The 18,231-nt window shown below is 42.0% G+C and overlaps 1 protein-coding gene across 1 annotated transcript in view; it reads right to left on the bottom strand.

Moving 5' to 3' along the window:
• Window positions 1-9,020: 9,020 nt before the first annotated feature.
• The window catches only part of metap1 (methionyl aminopeptidase 1), a 37,356-nt gene continuing 28,145 nt past the window's right edge, over window positions 9,021-18,231 (bottom strand). The window contains exons 8-11 of the mRNA XM_077572331.1: window positions 14,086-14,217; window positions 11,690-11,833; window positions 11,500-11,565; window positions 9,021-9,459 (exon numbers count right to left, since the gene is read on the bottom strand). Coding sequence (XP_077428457.1) covers window positions 9,293-9,459; window positions 11,500-11,565; window positions 11,690-11,833; window positions 14,086-14,217 — 509 coding nt within the window. The 3' untranslated portion in view covers window positions 9,021-9,292. The remainder of the gene's footprint in view (window positions 9,460-11,499; window positions 11,566-11,689; window positions 11,834-14,085; window positions 14,218-18,231) is intronic.

The following is an 18,231-nucleotide window of genomic DNA, read 5'->3' as shown; positions in this document are numbered from 1 at the left end:
CTAGAGGCACCAAATTTTATGCACTACTATATAGCTAACCAGCTACAATATATCATTCTATGGGCACAACCCAACAGAGATACTAACTGTTGGCTGGAACTAGAACAGAAGGATTGTAACATCCTCAGACTTTTAGATTTACTCTTTATTACAACATTGATTAAGCGACACAATTGTATTAAAAACCCAATGATTTCCGCCACCCTGACCATCTGGTGAAAGGCACTAGAAATCACTCAATCAATCAATCGTTTTATTTAGTTGCGTGGGAGCAGAAAGGAATTACACATCTTTACCATCTTTTCTTAGATAATACATTTATATCATATGCAAACTTGCTTCAAAAATACAAAATAAAAAAAAGATTTTTTTTTTTTTACATTACCTGCAAGTAAAAAATATGGTAAAGAAACAAATTTCAACACTTAAGGGTACGCTCCAACCGCCTATTTTAGCTAAAGATATTGCAAAGCTTTCTCCAACAACAAAAAAAGTCAAAAATGTTGTTACTTTCATACATAGATAAAATGTCTTTACCCATCTCGAAATGGGAGACAGACTTGTCTATAGCTCCGGAATCTGACTTTTGGATTAAAGTTTGTGAAAACGTATTTAAAATGACAAAACACACAAATTTACAACTTATCCAATATACAATTATTAATAGAACACATATTACTCAATACATGATGAAGAAAATGGGACTTTCAGACTTTGATATTTGTCTCCAGTGTTCACAAAACACTGCCGACACTTATTTTCATGCTTTATGGTTATGCACTCCGGTTATGTATTTCTGTACTAAAGACTAAAGGGGGCTGGGAGGTTGTGCTTGCCCTGTCCTGGCCGGGGTCGACGGCTCCCCTCTTTGATGGAGGTTTTTCATCCATGCCAGATCCACCACACCAGCGTTTACCGAAATTCAAACACAATCTACTTCTTCCTCTGGTTGCTGAATCGGTAGAGGCTGATGTCTGTGGATCTCACTCCGCTTCATCTATCCTTCCTTCCTTTCTTTCGTCTTTCCTTTGGTCTCTTGAGGTCTCTCTAATTTGTTGGAATTTAGATGTTTCTGGGGTTGGTGAAAGTTTCTGATTTGTAACCCTGTGTGTAGTAGGTGGTGTCTGGTTGGTGCTGGATTTCACTTTTCTCTCTTTTCTCTCTTTTCTTTGATCACTCCTCGGGTCTCCTGACAACTTTACTATCGGTATTCTGAATATTCGGTTTAGGTGAAGGGTATGGGATTTTTAATAGGTTTTCAGGTGAATTAATGAGCACAAACTCACACGCACGCACATATGCACACACGCACACACACACATACTTACGCACAAAAAAAAAGAGAGAGAGCAATGATGATGTCATGTTGAATCCGTAAGATTACCGAATGAACAATACTGAGCTTTCTCTCTCCCAAAAAAAAAAAAGAATTATGAAATTGAAATATATATGGAAAATAAACTATGAAAAGCAGATTGGTTTGCTTGTTTAGATTTATTGCTGTTCCATGTAAAAAAGAATGTCAGGCTAAAATAATAGTTGCGTTGTTTGGGGCTTATGTAAAAATAAAAGCGGCAATAGCGGAACGTTTGGAGGTGCAAGGCGGTTTTCAATTGTCCACATCAAATGTGCAGTCGACTAACATCATCCGCAATGGGAGAGCCTGCAGTTTATCTGTATAAACGCGCTGTGCAAAGAAAGGACTATTACACCTTAATTCCATCTTTATGATTACCGTATATCAATGTTATCTATTAAAATTCTCAGCCATCATAGTTAGTTCTTGCTTTTGGGTTCAATCAAACATGCCTGGTATTGTTGCAACACTATTTTGCTCGCAGCTTGAGTAGGAGAGGGAAGCCAAGCTCCCGCCCCTCACCTGTTGCTGGTGTGACTTTGATGGAGGTCAAAGCTTGATGAAATGTCATTCTCCACAGAAACTGCCAGCTTTTACCTCCAGTGTGTTTAATCTGCTCAGTCACTCAGTAACTTGCTCAAGACCGGGAAGCCTGTGGATCCTGCACAGCAGGCAGCTTTGAACAGGTTGTTTACCGGAAGGCGAGAGGGCCATGTAACATCACACTGTAGCCAAGAAGGTCAACAAGTTTCAGTCATAGGCAGCCACCGTCAATCAAGGCATAAAGAAAATTCTCTATGTTTATTTGCCATATGTGCCAGGGCTGTACGGAATTCATAAATTATTCGAGAATGACCCCCTAAATTACAATTTAATTCTTGAATTTGAATTGAGTTGGCAAACTGGAAGCAGAATTGCAACTCAAATTCAATTGTAGGAAGCAGTTGAAATTCCATGAAATTCAAAGACATTTGTAACGTAAAATTAAGGTGCATTTAACAATGAAGCTTTACAATATATTAAGCTATTATAGCTACTATTTTCAACATGAATTTTATACAAATATTGAAAGGAATTTGGAAACATAATAATTATAGAAAAAGTCAGTAGTAATAGTCTAGTTCAGCCAGGGGTGCCCAAGTCTGCTCCTCGAGAGCTCCTATGCAGCCTGTTTTCCATGTTTCTCTCCAGCAATACATAATAAATTCATGATCAGGATCGTTATCAGGCTTCTGCAAAGATTGCTGATGAGCTAATCATTAAATTCAGCTGTGTTGGAGGAGGGAGACATGGGAAAACAGGCTGGATAAGGGCTCTTGAGGACCGTACTTGGGCACCTCTGGTCTTGTTAGAGTAAAAAAACAAAAACAAATATGCAAACGATGTGTAAAGGTGCAGGGATTTGACGGTACTCAAGTACTCCAGGTTCCAGAGGTACTGTGCAGTGTTAACATTCAAGTGAGCAAGATTGAAAAGACTAAATGTAGCGTGTTAAATGTAGCGTTGCACACGTCTCACTGGCCATGACACATCCACTACAGAATATACTTTTGTATTCAAAATGTGCTATTTTCTTCAAATGGATTTCTGACATTCATAAGTTCCAGGAAAACTTCATTCGCCATGATTTACACCTGTCCTAAGAGTCAGTCCTCTTTGGCAGTTGCACACATTTTTCAAGGTTATACATAGTGGATGTTACAAAATAGACTTACACATAGATGGGAGAATATGGCCCTTAGTGAAAATAGCTTCCTTTTTTTTGTTGTAGTCCTGCACACAGTTTGTTGAGCCTCTTTTCTGGAATACGACTCAGTTGAATCCAAACTGAATACATCAGATTTCATGAGTACATGACACATTCGCTATGAGACATAACCTCAGAGTAGAACGTGGGGGTAAAAAATGAATTGTTAAGTGTAACTCCACCCTTAAAATCTGTGTAAATTCATTGTTCATTTGTTCAAGGTAGTTTTATGGTCACAATTCTGTTTTTGTGTTTCTTCTTATAACTCCCTATGCCTTTTCACTCGTGATTAGTTTCACCTGTGTCCTGTGATGTTGTCTCATTTCCCCACCAATCAGCTCTCTCTTTACACATGTGGTCAAGTGTGCCTCATTGTGTTGTCAGTCTGAATCGCTTCTTTGTGCTTCAAGTTGACTTTCTTTGCCTGCTTTTAGTCTTTTTGGACACAAACCAAGACAAAACAACAAATGATAAATGTTTGTTTGAACTAATTTCTATATCATCTATGAGCCATATATTCTTATTGGCCACTTTCTATCCTTCGTTAGACCAAGCACTTTTACAGTTGTGGCAAATTAAATAATCATCAATCATTATTAAAGTTAGCAAAGAGGAATCACTTTCTCGTAGAAGATAAATGGTAGGACTGGCGAACTGGCAGAGCGCAAAGCAAAATATGGAAATCTAAAGAGGACGGAGTGAGGACACTCTGACTCAGATATATTTTAATTAAAAAGGCAAAGGAAGAACAGGCACACAAAACACACACAAAAAAAGGAAAACCACAGTACCCAGAGTATCATTATTCATAAATATTATTTGATGTAGGTCTACACTCAGTGAATAATAAGTTATTCATCTGTGGACCCCAAAGCAATAATCCCTCTACTAAACCCTCCTCCGTGAGTCATCACCTTATCGTGGTGGAGGGGTTTGCGTGTCCCAATGATCCTAGGAGCTATGTTGCAGGGTCACCCTTGGCAAACAGGTCCTAGGTAAGGGACCAGACAAAGCATGGCTCGAAAGACCCCTTATGATGAGAAAAATGAAAGGAATTCGCTTTCCCTTGTCTGGACGCGGGTCACCGGGCCCCCCCGCCTGTATCCTTGGGGCCCAGCCGGGAACAGCCCGTAAAACGTGGATCCCCCTTCCTATGGGCTTACCACCTGTGGGAGGGGCCAAAGGGGTCGGGTGCGCAGTGAGTTGGGCGGCAGCCAAAGGCGGGGGCCATGGCAGTCCGACCCTCAGCTATGGAAGCTAACTCTTGGGACATGGAATGTCACCTCTCTGGTGGGTAAGGAACCCGAGCTGGTGTGCGAGGCCGAGAAGTTACGACTAGATATAGTCGGACTTGCGTCCGCACACAGCTTGGGTTCTGGTACCAATCCTCTCGAGATGGGTTGGACTCTCTTCCACTCTGGAGTTGCCCACGGTGTGAGGCGCAGAGCAGGTATGGGCATACTGATTACCCCCGACTTGGCAGCTGTGCGTTGGGGTTTACCCCGGTAGACGAGAGGGTAGCCTCCCTCCGTCTTCAGGTGGGGGGACGGGTCCTGTCTGGTGTTTGTGCCTATACACCAAACAGCAGCTCAGAGTACCCACCCTTTTTGGAGTCCTTGGAGGATGTGCTGGAGAACGCTCCCTATGGGGACTCCCTCGTTCTGCTGGGGGACTTCAACGCTTACGTGAGCAATGATAGTGAGACCTGGAGTGGCGTGATTGGGAGGAACGGATTGTCCATAACGAACACCATGTTCAAACATAGGGGTGCCCCCCTATCTATCTATCTATCTATCTATCTATCTATCTATCTATCTATCTATCTATCTATCTATCTATCTATCTATCTATCTATCTATCTATCTATCTATCTATCTATCTATCTATCTATCTATCTATCTATCTATCTATCTATCTATCTATCTATCTGTCTGTCTGTCTGTCTGTCTGTCTATATGTGCACTTGGCACCAGGACAACCTAGGCCGCAGTTCAATGATCGACTTTGTAGTCATGTCATCGGATTTGCAGCCGCATGTGTTTGACACTCAGGTGAAGAAAGGGGCGGAGCTGTCAACTGATCACCACATGGTGATGTGTTGGCTCCGATTATGGGGGAAGATGCCGGTCCGACCTGGCAGACCCAAACGTATTGTGAGGGTCTGCTGGGAACGTCTGGCAGAATCCCCTGTCAGACAGAACTTCTGCCTTGTCCCGGGGGAGGTGGGGAACATCGAGTCAGAGTGGGCCATGTTCTGCGCCTCCATTGTTGAGGTGGCCGATTGGAGCTGTGGCGTAATGTGGTGCCTGTTGTGGCGGAAATCCCCGAAACTGCTGGTGGACACCAGCGGTAAGAGATGCCGTCAAGCTGAAGAAGGTGGCCTACAGGGCCTTTTTGGCTTGTGGGACACTGGAGACAGCTGAAACCCAAGTTTGTCTTTCTGCAGAAAGGAGGAAGTGGATGCTCTCAGCACCAAAGGACTTCCTGCTTCCACCTCCTTGTTCTGCTTATTTATTCAAAAAGTTTAGTTTAGGCGGAACAAAAGGCGGTACAAAACTCATAATGATAAAAAAGCAAAAAAACATGCATCTGGTGTGTGTGTGTGGGTGTGTGTGTAGCATTTCAATTGCAGCAAATAGTAAAGTGCTTATTCATGTGATAACTTATTATACAAATTTTCCAACAGTCACCGATTCTGTTCATAACTTTTATGGACAGAATTTCTAGGTGCAGCAGAAGAGTTGAGGGGGTCCGGTTTGGTGGCCTCAGCATTGCATCTCTGCTTTTTGCAGATGATGTGGTGCTGTTGGCTTCATCAAGCTGTGATCTCCAACTCTCACTGGAGCGGTTCGCAGCCGAGTGTGAAACGGTTGGAATGAAGATAAGCACCTTCAAATCTAAGACCATGGTCTTCAGTCGGAAAAGAGTGGCGTGCCCTCTCCGGGTTGGGGATGAGATCCTGCCCCAAGTGGAGGAGTTCAAGTATCTTGGGGTCTTGTTCACGAGTGAGGGCAGGAGGGAGCGGGAGATCGAAAGGGGGATCGGTGCAGCGTCTGTAGTGATGTGGGCTCTGTATCGGTTTGTTGTGGTGAAGAAGGAGCTGAGCCAAAAGGCGAAGCTCTCGATTTACCGGTCGATCTACGTTCCTACCCTCACCTATGGTCACGAGCTGTGGGTCTTAACCGAAAGAACAAGATCCTGGATGCAAGCGGCCAAAATGAGTTTCCTCCGCAGGGTGTCCGGGCTCTCCCTTAGAGATAGGGTGAGAAGCTCGGTCATCCGGGAGGGACTCAGGGTCGAGCCGCAACTCCTCAGAGTTGAGAGGAGCCAGTTGAGGTGGCTCGGGCATCTGGAGAGGTGTTCAGGGCATTTCCCACCAGTGGAAGGCCCCGGGGATGACCTAGGACGCGCTGAAGAGACTATGTCTCTCGGCTGGCCTGGGAACGCCTTGGGATCCCGCCGGAGGAGCTGGTTGATGTGGCTGGGGAGAGAGAAGTCTTGGCTTCCCTGCTAAAGCTGCTGCCCCCGCGACCCGACCCCGGATTAAGCGGTAGATAATGGATGGATGGATGGATAAACCCTTTGTCTATATACCACTTATCCTCATTGTGTCTTAATTGGGACAGCATGAGCCTATTACAGCTGACTTTGGGGTACACCCTGGAATGGTTGTCAGTAAATCCCAGGTCACATAAGACGACCAATTATTGATGTTACCCCATTGTCCACAGGACGGTGAATGATGGGTTAGCATTGTGCTTCACAGCTCTGATGTTTTGGGGTTTTATTCTTGGCTCCTTATGTGGATTTTGCATCTTCTCCCCCCTGTTGTTTTGCATTTCCCCACTCCAGCTTCCTGACAGATTGCGATCATTTTATTTCAAGTTAATTGAAGTGTGATTCATTATTTGTTTAGCTTTGTCCTGCATTTGGCTAGCGACCAATCAAGGGTGTGCCCCATTTATTGCCCACAGCCAGCTGGGATAGACTCCCGTTCACCTTCCTTCACTTGCAATGCTAATAGAGATTTGTCTATTTCCTCTCAGCTAAATGTTTGAGATGACCCAAATCCTTGAATTGTGTAATTAAAGTCACAAAGGCAACACAAACACAACCAACTATTCATATGCTAGTGGTCACATTCCATCTTGATTAGTCTACCTGACTTTTCAATGGCCTCCCACACAAACCCATCTATAAATTGCAATTGAACCAAAACTCTGCCTGCTGCATTCTGACAAGATCTCCTGCAAGTCACGTCACACCTGTTCTACAACAACTTCACTGGCTGCTCGTTACACACAAGATAGTCCTCTTTACATTCACAGCCATCAAACCATTGCCGCTCTGAACCAACCTCATCCACATTAACAAACACCGCCCGTCGGGTTCGGTCATTTCATCTGTTCAATATTTTCTAGCGCCCACCTATCTGATCACCAGTGGGTCAAGAGTTTTCAGTCGCTCAGGCTCAGCTCCAATACTAACTCTGACTGATCACATCACTACAAAAGACACATTTTTAAATAGGCATACCCATAGTTTAGTTAGAACTGCTTTTATCTACTACTTTATTATGGTTTACTTATTGTAGTAGTTTGCTGTGCTTCACAGTATTCCTAGTGTTGTATTTATTTGTTTTACTTTTTTAGTCCAGTAAGGTGACTTTGAGTGACATGAAAGGTGGTCCAGAAACACAGACTTACGCATATTATGAATCGTGGTGTGCTGCTTTGATGAGGCAATGGTGATGGAATCCAAAGCACAAACCTCAAGAGAGAAAAGATGTAAATTTATAATGCAATGTATGGATCTTTGGCTTGTCACATGACTGTATATGTTAATGTGACCTACTTTTATGTTATAATAGGTCAACACAAATGCGGATGTACGCCATCGTTTTATCATATCCTTTTGTTTAATCAAAGGAAATATAGCTTAGACTAGAAATTGTTTTAACACAAGCTCAGGAGGTTTGAGCACCTGCTTGGGATTTCTTTTCACCATGGGATTAGTTGGACCAGATAACGGTCGTTATACATACATGTAAATAAAATAGTTTGCCTGTATTTGTCCTTTAAGTGATAGATCATTTGTAATCTTTCAACTGAGTTCAAAAGGGTATTTACCCTGACACACATCAACATCATTACTTCTGGCAATAAGCGGCACTCTAATATAATGTACAAATCAAGTAATTAGATTAATTATGACAAAAAAAAATTGATCAGAACTAAAGAACACTCAAATTTCTCTCTTTTTGCAGCAAAACAAAACATTTGCATCATATCAAACTGGAATGAGGACTAGGTTAACAAATTTAAATCTAAAACCTTTGTACTTAATAAGCAAGCAGAATAACTATTTGTGGAGTACTTGACATTGTGTGAATTAGTGCTTTTATAGGGTAGTGTGTCTTACTGAAGACGCTGCAGCTTTGTGATTATCGTTAGCGTGTGCCACTGGATAAAAAGCATGCTGCAGCTTGCTGGTCACAATTATATTGTTAAAAAAAAGAGCTAACATTTTGTATCGTATGCTATTATGTTTCCACACATAAACCCATGAACATGTTCAAATTGTCCACCGGTATATGGAACATGTGGGAAATGCCCCCCCCCCAAAAAGTGGAAGTGGTGTGTATGTAATGTGTAACACTGAAAAACTACTTTTGAACTTCAAAATTGGTGACTATGACCTGCTTAAAAACAGGAGGGTTAGACAAAACTAACAATACCCTTAGGAGACCAAAACATATCCTTTTCCAAGCCTAAATATGTCTTTTTGGGGGGGATGGTTTGAAGTTCAAGTAATTATTGTGCCCCCTGCTGGCCATTTCAAGAATCACACTTCCATCTCTCCTGTCCATCTGCCATTCATACTTTTAATTTACCCGAGCCCGATGACTGCACAATCGACTTTTTCATAAATATTTTAATAGTTCTTTCAGCAAAACAAAAACACAACTTTTCACTATCAAATCAATCCACACGACACATTCAAGTACGTCCATTTAATTTGTGGGCTGATATTTAATTGAAAGAACATCAGAGCCACCTTAACAATGAGCTCCAGGAACAGTATTCTCGCGTTTGAACACGTGCGAGCGTCGACATGAAACCCAGACATGCCGGATGTCAATATGTCCGCTTAATCCAGCCCTCCGAGCGCGTGTGCTCCAGTTCAGCCTACACTTGGCTCAGAAAATGAGCCCGACCGTTATCTTCGAGGCGGCGGGTGAGGATCTCGCAGCCTGTGTCTGTGACCAGAAGGGTGTGTTCAAACTGAGCGGAGCACTTCCCGTCTCTGGTGACCGCTGTCCAGCCATCGGGCCAGGTCTCGTCTTGCCAGCCACCTGAGATATTCAATGCACAAGACACTTGCAGTTCAACACATGAAACCCAAGTCATTTGATGATCTCTTGTGTGCAGCACATTTGAGTCTGCATGTAGACAGGGACAATTCTAAAGGGGTGATTGGGATAGTTGTATGAGTCTAAATTTGGCTTCTTTTTGGTCATATGCTATAAGCATAGGTGTCAAACTCCAAGGCCGAGGGCCCAGATCCTGTCTGCCGCATCATTTTATGTGGTCCGCGAAAGCAAATTATGTGCATCGACTCCACGTTTCTTGCTAAAATAGCAAAATTGTCTTCATTTTTAAAAGTGATGCGATACAAGAACTTCTAGATACCAATCCCCCTTTCAAAATAAATGTCATATAGTAAATCACAAAAGGATCCAAGTTGAGTACATAGAATGAGGTGGATTGACGGCATAATTTTCAAAATATTGAGTTGGACAGTTCCATGGGAAGTTATGAGGATGACATTATTAAGAAAAACTGCCAACAGTCATGTGAGTGTGAATGGTGGTTGGAGAAGGAAACAGTGTTGTGTCTAATGTACTGAGGGCCCAAGAGCTAATTAGAGTTGCACCATAGCAGAAAAGTATCGAATACTTTGGGATTAATTTTTTTCTCTTTTGTCTTCCCCCCCAAACCTTTTCATCTAGGTTTTGTCTTTATTCTGACAACTTAAAATTTTTGACTTTGACATGTTTTGAATATTTAATTTAGAGCTGTCAAACGATTAATTTTTTTTTTTAAATCTGATTAATCACATTTTAGAATTTGGATTAAACACGATGAACACTTTTTTATTTAATCATTACTTCACTGAAAGTAAGTAAATAAGTAAAAAAATATAATTATTTCTACTATATATATATATATATATATATATATATATATATATATATTTTTTTTTTATACAGATTCTCAGGGAGCCACAGAAGAGGGACTAAAGAGCCACATGTGTCTCAAGAGCCGCAGGTTGCAGACCCCTGGTATAGAGAATGGATGGACGGTTAAAATATGTAGCATACTGGATACAGGGCAGATGTGGACCAAATCTGGTGCTTAACTCCTTCACTCCCAGCCATTTTCACAGAATCAATCCCCTTCACTCCTGGCTATTTTACTGGATTTTGACTGATTTGGCCAAGGCCCACAGAATATTGCGTTGTATTGCTATAAAAAAGATGAAACCTACCAAAATAAAGATTAAAGTCTCTTCTTTCATCAGAAAAAAAGTACATTTCTATCTATCAGCATTAGAATATGTCTAAGTTTCATCATCATTCACAAATCTGTTTAGAATTCCGAGTAACTGAGGGTTTTTTCAGCATGGCTCTGGTTCATTTCCTATGCTCTGCTCCCACCTGCTGGCCGTTTGTGTAATAACTACAATTTCTTCAACCGTTCTTTGCAGTTGAGAGGCTGCATCAAAGCCTGTATGCTCTAGCATAAAAAAAATACAAAACTTATAAATACATCTTTGGGACACTTTAACATTTAAAATAGAACGTTTTTATACGCTTTTGGGAGCAAATGAGTTAATAAGACTACAATTACAGCTGCTCTCTGTAACAATTTGACCAAAAATATCTTTACAATAGTCTTTCTATTTCTTCCTTATGTGTGCAGGGAACATTCAGTGATTGAAGCACCGCCATCTGGCGGTCGGGAGGGATTCGTAGTTACAGTCGTAACTTCTGTTTTAGTTGACCATTTATGACATTTTCTAATTCGTAGATTAACACCTTGGCTGTTCACATTGGGTACTCCTGCAAGCCCCTGGTCAATAGTGTTAAGACTGGATTCGAGTTTCCCGCCCTCTGTCTGCAGATATGAGGTCATGTGTGCATTGTGTACGTGAAGAAGGGTGTGTGCAGTTTCATTTTTGTCAACAGGTGGCAGTAGCGGTTCGTAAATGAATTTTCTGCATTCAGCAGTTTTAAATTGTGTATTCATTTTCCGTATTATTATTACTGCTCATATTTTTTTCGTGTCTTCACAAGTAGCTGTGCCATATTCATTAATTAGTGAAGACTCACCTTCACATATCATGGGTTCAATGGTAAACACATGACCCGGCTTCATAACACCAACTGCTTTGTTTTCTGGGGAGCAAAATAAATAAATAAACAAATAAATGAATGAATGCAGAAAGTATTGTGGTACATATGCAGATGAACTTGAAAACGGAGCTGACATTATGTAAACCGTCAGAGCAGAGCGACTTACTGGCATAATGTGGCACATTAGGAGCAGTGTGAAAAAGCCTGTGGATGCCGTGGCCGCAGTAGCTCCGCACCACAGAGAAGCCACTGGCTTGAGCGTGCTTCTGGATGATGTTACCAAGCTCTCTGTAGCGGACGCCAGGCTTCACTGTAAGGACAACGTTAGCAACAATCGTCAGACGACATATCCCATCACACATCTGATGCATTCCAAAATGCGAGCATGTGGAGTTTCTTGGCCTTGATGGAATGAGAGAATATTAACCATGTCACATATTAAAACTATTAGATAAATTTTCACTTGAAACACCCAAATTATGACTCAAACAGTGACCTACATACCTGGACAAATTTGTAAGGACACTGTTAATGAAAGAAAAAACCACAATGGTAAGTGAAATAACTAAAAACTGACAAGACAGACATTGCTTTTGAATTGTGGTTTAACAAAATCATAAAAAAAACACAAAAAAACAGGCTTATTAATATTTTGAGGCAATTACTGAAATCAAATGATTTTTGTACTTTTCAATGAGACCCAAGACCCTGTAGCACAGGGTTAACAAATTCCAGTCCTTGAGGTCCAGAGTCCTGCAGGTTTTAAATGTTTCCGCCCACTAGCACACCTGATTCATATAATCAGCTCTTCAGCACGCCTGATAATCCTGATCTTTAGTATCAGGTGTGTTGGTAGGTGGAAACATCTAAAACCTGCAGGCCTCCAGACCTTGAGGACTGGAATAGGTGAACCCTGCGTAGCAGCTATAACAAACCAGCCCCACAACATCATCATTTCACAGTGGGGACAGGGTTCTTCTCGGTTTTCTTTGTTTTTGTGTTTGTGAATCGAATTCACATCTTTCCAAAAATCTTCAGTTTTGTATCATCTGTCCAAAGGACATTGTCCCAGAAGCTTTGTGGATTGTTACAGTTTTCCTCCACAGGTTTGGTATATTTCTTAAAACTAAAATGACATTTTCAAAATACCATGGACAAATCCCAAAATCACCTTACAATTGGTGTCAACTGAATGGCATTCTTCATTGCTCTCATCAAATTGTCAATGTCTTAGTTTGTACAGGTCTCAATTGCCTCAGTGGATCTGTGCACATGGTTGTGTACAAAACATCTAATCATTTTGACTTTCAGTGCTTACACAACGCAAAAGTGATGATGCATTGTGGGGGCACTGATTACTTTAAATTAGATTTTGACACATAGGTAAGTTGTTTTGGGAGAGATAAGAGCTTTTGCAGATGATCCAAAAAGTTGTGCAAAATCATGCAAGTTATTTTTGGCAAAAAAACTAAGTGAATGCAGATGAGCCAAAGCAATTGAGAAGGATCTTTGCAGTTGTGACAGTATCGACTTTGTTTGGGAACGGAACTTGGAGTGAAGCATGTGTGATAGACGTGTGCTTTTGCTAATGAACTGAACTATGCACAAATGTAAGTCTGTTTGGTCAAATGAGTTTGCAGTTTTGAAAATGGCATTTTAGTTTCAAGAAATGTGCCAAACCTATGGAGAAAAACTAATATATACATTGTTGCAAATTCAAATCTGGCTTTTTATTATTTATTTTCAACATTTGTGTCCGCATTGGTGTTTTCCCATGAAGTCAATTTTGGCTCAAACAATGAAAGATGGTCTGACATTGATATACCAGTACCTTGAACTTGGAGTTTACCTTTAATTTCTTTGGAGGTTGTTTTGGGCTCTTGGGTTACCATTCAGTATTATCTGTCTTTTCAATTTGACATCCATTTACCTTGAACAACCACATCCAGTTGAGTTGGCTACAGTTTTGTGAAACTTATGAGCGTCGCTTCGCAATCGATCGGGAAAACGGGGCGGAACCCGTGTCCTCCCCATCCCGTCGCGGGCCGCCCGTCCGAGGCGGCCCTCGTCCCCCCAAGCGCAGACCTAGCGCCGCGCCTTCCCCCTCTCCGTCTCCGCGCGTAAACATTTGACAAAACATGTGCAACTGTAGTCACAGCACTAAAAGCTGCAGAAAGAGTGAGAATGGCTCTACCATTAACATGCTTGCCTATCACCCTGTCACCAAACTGCATTATGGTTACTTCTTTTAAATGGCTTGATTGACGACAAGTTTGAACACATCCGCGATGCTAATTAAATGACTTCTTCTTTTCTAGTTGTGCCATCTTTTGTCCCGGTCAGTTTTATTAATTTGCTTTTAAATTGATTTTGTTGAATTCAAAAGTAATGTCTGAATTCATGTGTTAGTAATATTTCTATTTATAATTAGTATTTTGGGACACAGACACACACACATAGCTGGATCGATGGCAAGTTGGCTGACTGTAAATCCATTGTATCCAGGTAGGTTACAATATGGTGAAAAGAAAGACAAAAAGAGAGAGATATTCCAGCCTTTACCAGAGTCTATAGCTTGCATAAGGCATTCATATGTAGTCTGAACAAGTTTCTTCGCTCCTTCGTCCACCTCTCCAACAAAAAAGGTCTCATTGAGGTCACCATGGAAACCATTGTGGTAGACGGTGATGTCCACTGTGTGAGAGACAAGAGAGAAGTGTTGAAATGACATAAAATCCATTTTATCATGTAACAAAGATTGTTGGTGGGTAAACCAAACTCCTGTTTTCTACGCTGATGAACTTGAAATTTGAGTGGGAGAAATTTTAGAGAAATACAGGGCAGCCAATAGTAATGAAGAAACACCACTGTGAAAGGTTAATGACATCATTTGTCTTGTGGGATCATGCTGATCTCTTGAAGGCAAGTCCATCAGACAACATGAGGGGAGCATCTGATGGAAGACTTTAGTTAAGTAAGAATATTCATAAAGAGGCTCACATTGGACTCTTATTTCAGGATGCAAGTATTGCCATTCATCATGCATACAACATACAGTATTAACATCACTGCCAATAATGCAAACCCCAAGTCAGTGTTGGCAGTGCTTAAAAATATCAACCTCACTCCTCGACTCCCTCCCTCTTCACTTATACACAACCTTCTTCTGCAACTCCATTATGTTTTCAATGAAAAAATAAGGAACATTCACCAGAATTTTTGGCTCGAGCTCTCAATTCAGCACTCAGCTGATTTTCACCCATCCACACACACACAATTCCTTCTTCCCACTCCCACTTTCTTAGTTGAACTGGTTATCGCCGGCCTTGCATCTCTGGCCATGTAACTCAAATCCTTCCAATCAGACCTCCTATCACTTCAGGTGTGCCCCAGGGATCTGTCCTGGGGCCACCTCTTTATCATCTACCTCCACCCTCTTGGCAATATAATCTTTAAATTTAACATTCAATTCCATTGTTATGCTGATGACACCCAGCTATACCACACCACCAAACCCTCTTCCTACTTGACCGCCACATCATCAACTCTGAACTAAAAGAAACAGTTTACCCAAAACTTCCTGAAATTTAACAGCAACAAAACTGAGCTCCTCCCCATCAGCACCAAGTCTACTCTTTCCAAATAGGCAGCTTTTACCTCACCAACGACAACACCTCAGTTTCACCTTCCCCCCCAAGTTAGGAGTCAGGGAGTCATCATAGACAGCACACTATGCTACCAATCCCACACCAATAACATTACCCGGTCCGCCTACTTACATCAATGTAACATCAGTATTATCATTATTATTATACAGTATTATTATAAGGCACAGTCACAGTTACTAGTGCTATTTCTGTGTTTAACACACAAAAAAGGCGCACCGCACCATTGGGCGCACGCAGGGTTAAACATACGCTAGCTCAAAACATATGGTAGCATGCTGTTATACTAAAACATATGCTCGTGCTAGCGCATGTTTTTAAAAAGGCAGCGAACAAAACAAAACGAGTTTGGTTGAAGTAACAATGTAAACAGTGAGTTCAGTTGTACTTAACTCTTTGACTGCCACACGTTTTCAGAAACGGGATGTCGCCAGTGCCAGCCGATTTAAGCATTTTGACTGATCTTTCAAGGTCCACAGAAAATGTTGTTTGGACACACACATACTACCAAATGAAAGATTGAACTCTCATCTTTCATCAGAAAAAAAAAAGTTTGTTTCTACCTTATTCCGTTCTTCAGTAATCAACAATAGAAAATGGTTAGTTTCACCCAAATGCTGTTTTGAAATAAAAAGCGGAGAAAAGGAGCTTTTTGTGAAACTATGTTATTTCATGCACTCTAGTGAATTGTACACTTCTTTTTGTCCATGAATGATGCCACAAACACCTAAATAGTGCTTTACTTTTGTAAAACGCTATCACCAACAATGAAAAAGTGTTTTTTGGTTGCAAAATACGTTTATTTCCATTCAACAGTGTAACAATTTGACAAAACAATTTCGCAAACCATTTACAAATGTGTGCAACTGTGGTACTATTTACAATTATGTGGATGTTTCAAATACAGTTTTTCTTTTTGTAACGCTCCCATGCGTGCAAGGAGACACAGCAGGATTTGCACAACAGATTAGTTTCACTTGCGATGGCTCCTTTCACGTGCAGACGTTACACTTTCTTGACGGCCTTTTTTTCCGGGGAATAGCAAGTGGCAGACTGTACCCACTCCTCCGATGAATATGCATTGGACTCGGGGCACTCTTCGTCGTCTGATTGAATGTCCGCCTGAGCGTGCTCGGTTGTGCTCCGCGTTTTCCGGTGTTAGCATCGCTAGCCCGTGAACCTTTATCGTCGTCATAGCCGCCGCGTCAACGCTTGCAACTTCAGCGTCAACCTCGGAGTCACCATCATCATCATCGATGATGATCATCGTCGTCATCAATGTGCTCTTTAGCGTTGGTCGATGCCTTTCGTCTTTGAAAAAAATTCCCAAGTGTGAGCTGCTTGCGGTCGCCATTGTTCGCTTCTTCAGCTATCTAGCTCCGCCTCACGTCTTCTACTGCCGCGTCAATGCTTCCAACCTCGGAGTCACCATCATCATGATCGATGATGATCATCGTCGTCATCAATGTGCTCTTTAGCGTTGGTCAATGCTTTTCGTCTTTGAAAAAAACTGCTCGACCGTGAGCTGCTTAACCGGTCGCCATGTTTTCTTCTCTTCCCCAGCCATTGTCCCCTCTAGCTCCGCCTTACGTCTTCTACTGACGCCTACCCAATCTTGTCAAAAGAGAGTCATTGCTGCCATCTGGGGGCCAAAAATAGTCATTAGGCTCACTAGACCTGCTTGAAACTTTCACCACAGCTGGGCAAGGCTTTAATCCACCAGTTTCAAAAAAATAAATAAAAAAAATGGGTGGACGTCTTTTAACTCTTTTACTGCCAAAGACGTTAAATGACGTTCTGCAAAAACCTACGGAGGAGCGCCAAAGACGTTAAAAGACGTCCTCCCATTTTTTTTAAATTTTTTTTTTTAAACGGGTGCTGTGAAGGCTTGCGGAGCTATCCTGAAAGTTTCAAGCAGGTCTCGTGAGCCTAATGACTATTTTTGGCCCCTAGAGGGCAGCGATGACTCTCTTTTGACAAGATCGGGTGGGCGTCAGTAGTATAAAAGGCAAGGCGGGGCGAGAGCGTCGAGGAGGAGATGAGAATTGAGGAGAAACAAAAAATGGCGACCGATGGTAAGAAGCAGCTCACGCTTGATCGTTTTTTTCAAAAAGGAGAAGCATCAACCAGTGCTAAAGTGCACGTTTGTGACGACGGGGATGATGATGGTGACAACAAGGTTGACGCGGCGGCAGCTTCGATCACGTCCTAAGGCCTCAGAGGCTAGCGGTGCTAGCGCCGGAAAACGTGGTGCACGACCGAGCACTTCTCCGCACGAGGACGTTGATTCGGACGACGACGAAGAGTATCCTGAGTCCGATGGATATTCTTGGGAGGAGTGAGTACAATCTGACCACGGAGAAAGTGATACGGACAGTCTTTTATCCGCAGAAGACTGCGAAGGTAAGCACAAACTTGCTATGAGATACTTTTCCGGCACGCTGTTAGCACCTCGTGTAACGTGAATGTGCATTCATAGATCGCGGATCGTGCTCACAACGACGTCCCTCTGCAAAGACGACAAAGAGAGGTATAAAAAAAAGTGTTTTCAATACACCGCAACAACAAAAGAAAACGGTCTTTCGATATTATTGTAATTGTATATATTTCTTTCAGCTGCAGCTCAGAGTAACACTCCTCAGAGTGAGCAAAATAAAGGTCCAAGGACCAATGGATCCCAGAAAAAAGGTAAACACATATATAGCATCACACTGATCTAAAATGAATATTATATGATATTGAAATGTATATTTGCAGATCCCAAAAATTCTGGCTGGCAGCCAAACTCATTCCCCTTTACTGCGGAGCCAAGACCGAGAGGTGCCGCAGCAGAGCTGAATTCGACCCGGCCAGTTGACTTCCTGCAACTCTTCATCACGGACGAGCTTCTGCAGCACATTGCTGATCAGACAAACTTATATGCACGCCAGTCTATGCAAAAACGGGCTGAAAGTCTGCCACACTGCAGAAGTCATGCTTGGAAGCCAGTGTCTGTGTCCGAACTCAAAACTTTTTTTGCACTGCAATTTCTTACTGGTTATAT

Source organism: Vanacampus margaritifer, chromosome 1 (assembly GCF_051991255.1).
Source record: "Vanacampus margaritifer isolate UIUO_Vmar chromosome 1, RoL_Vmar_1.0, whole genome shotgun sequence".
In the NCBI taxonomy this organism is placed as follows: Eukaryota; Metazoa; Chordata; class Actinopteri; order Syngnathiformes; family Syngnathidae; genus Vanacampus; species Vanacampus margaritifer.
Note: the sequence above shows the minus strand (reverse complement) of the source record. Positions and strands in the feature narration are given on the sequence as shown.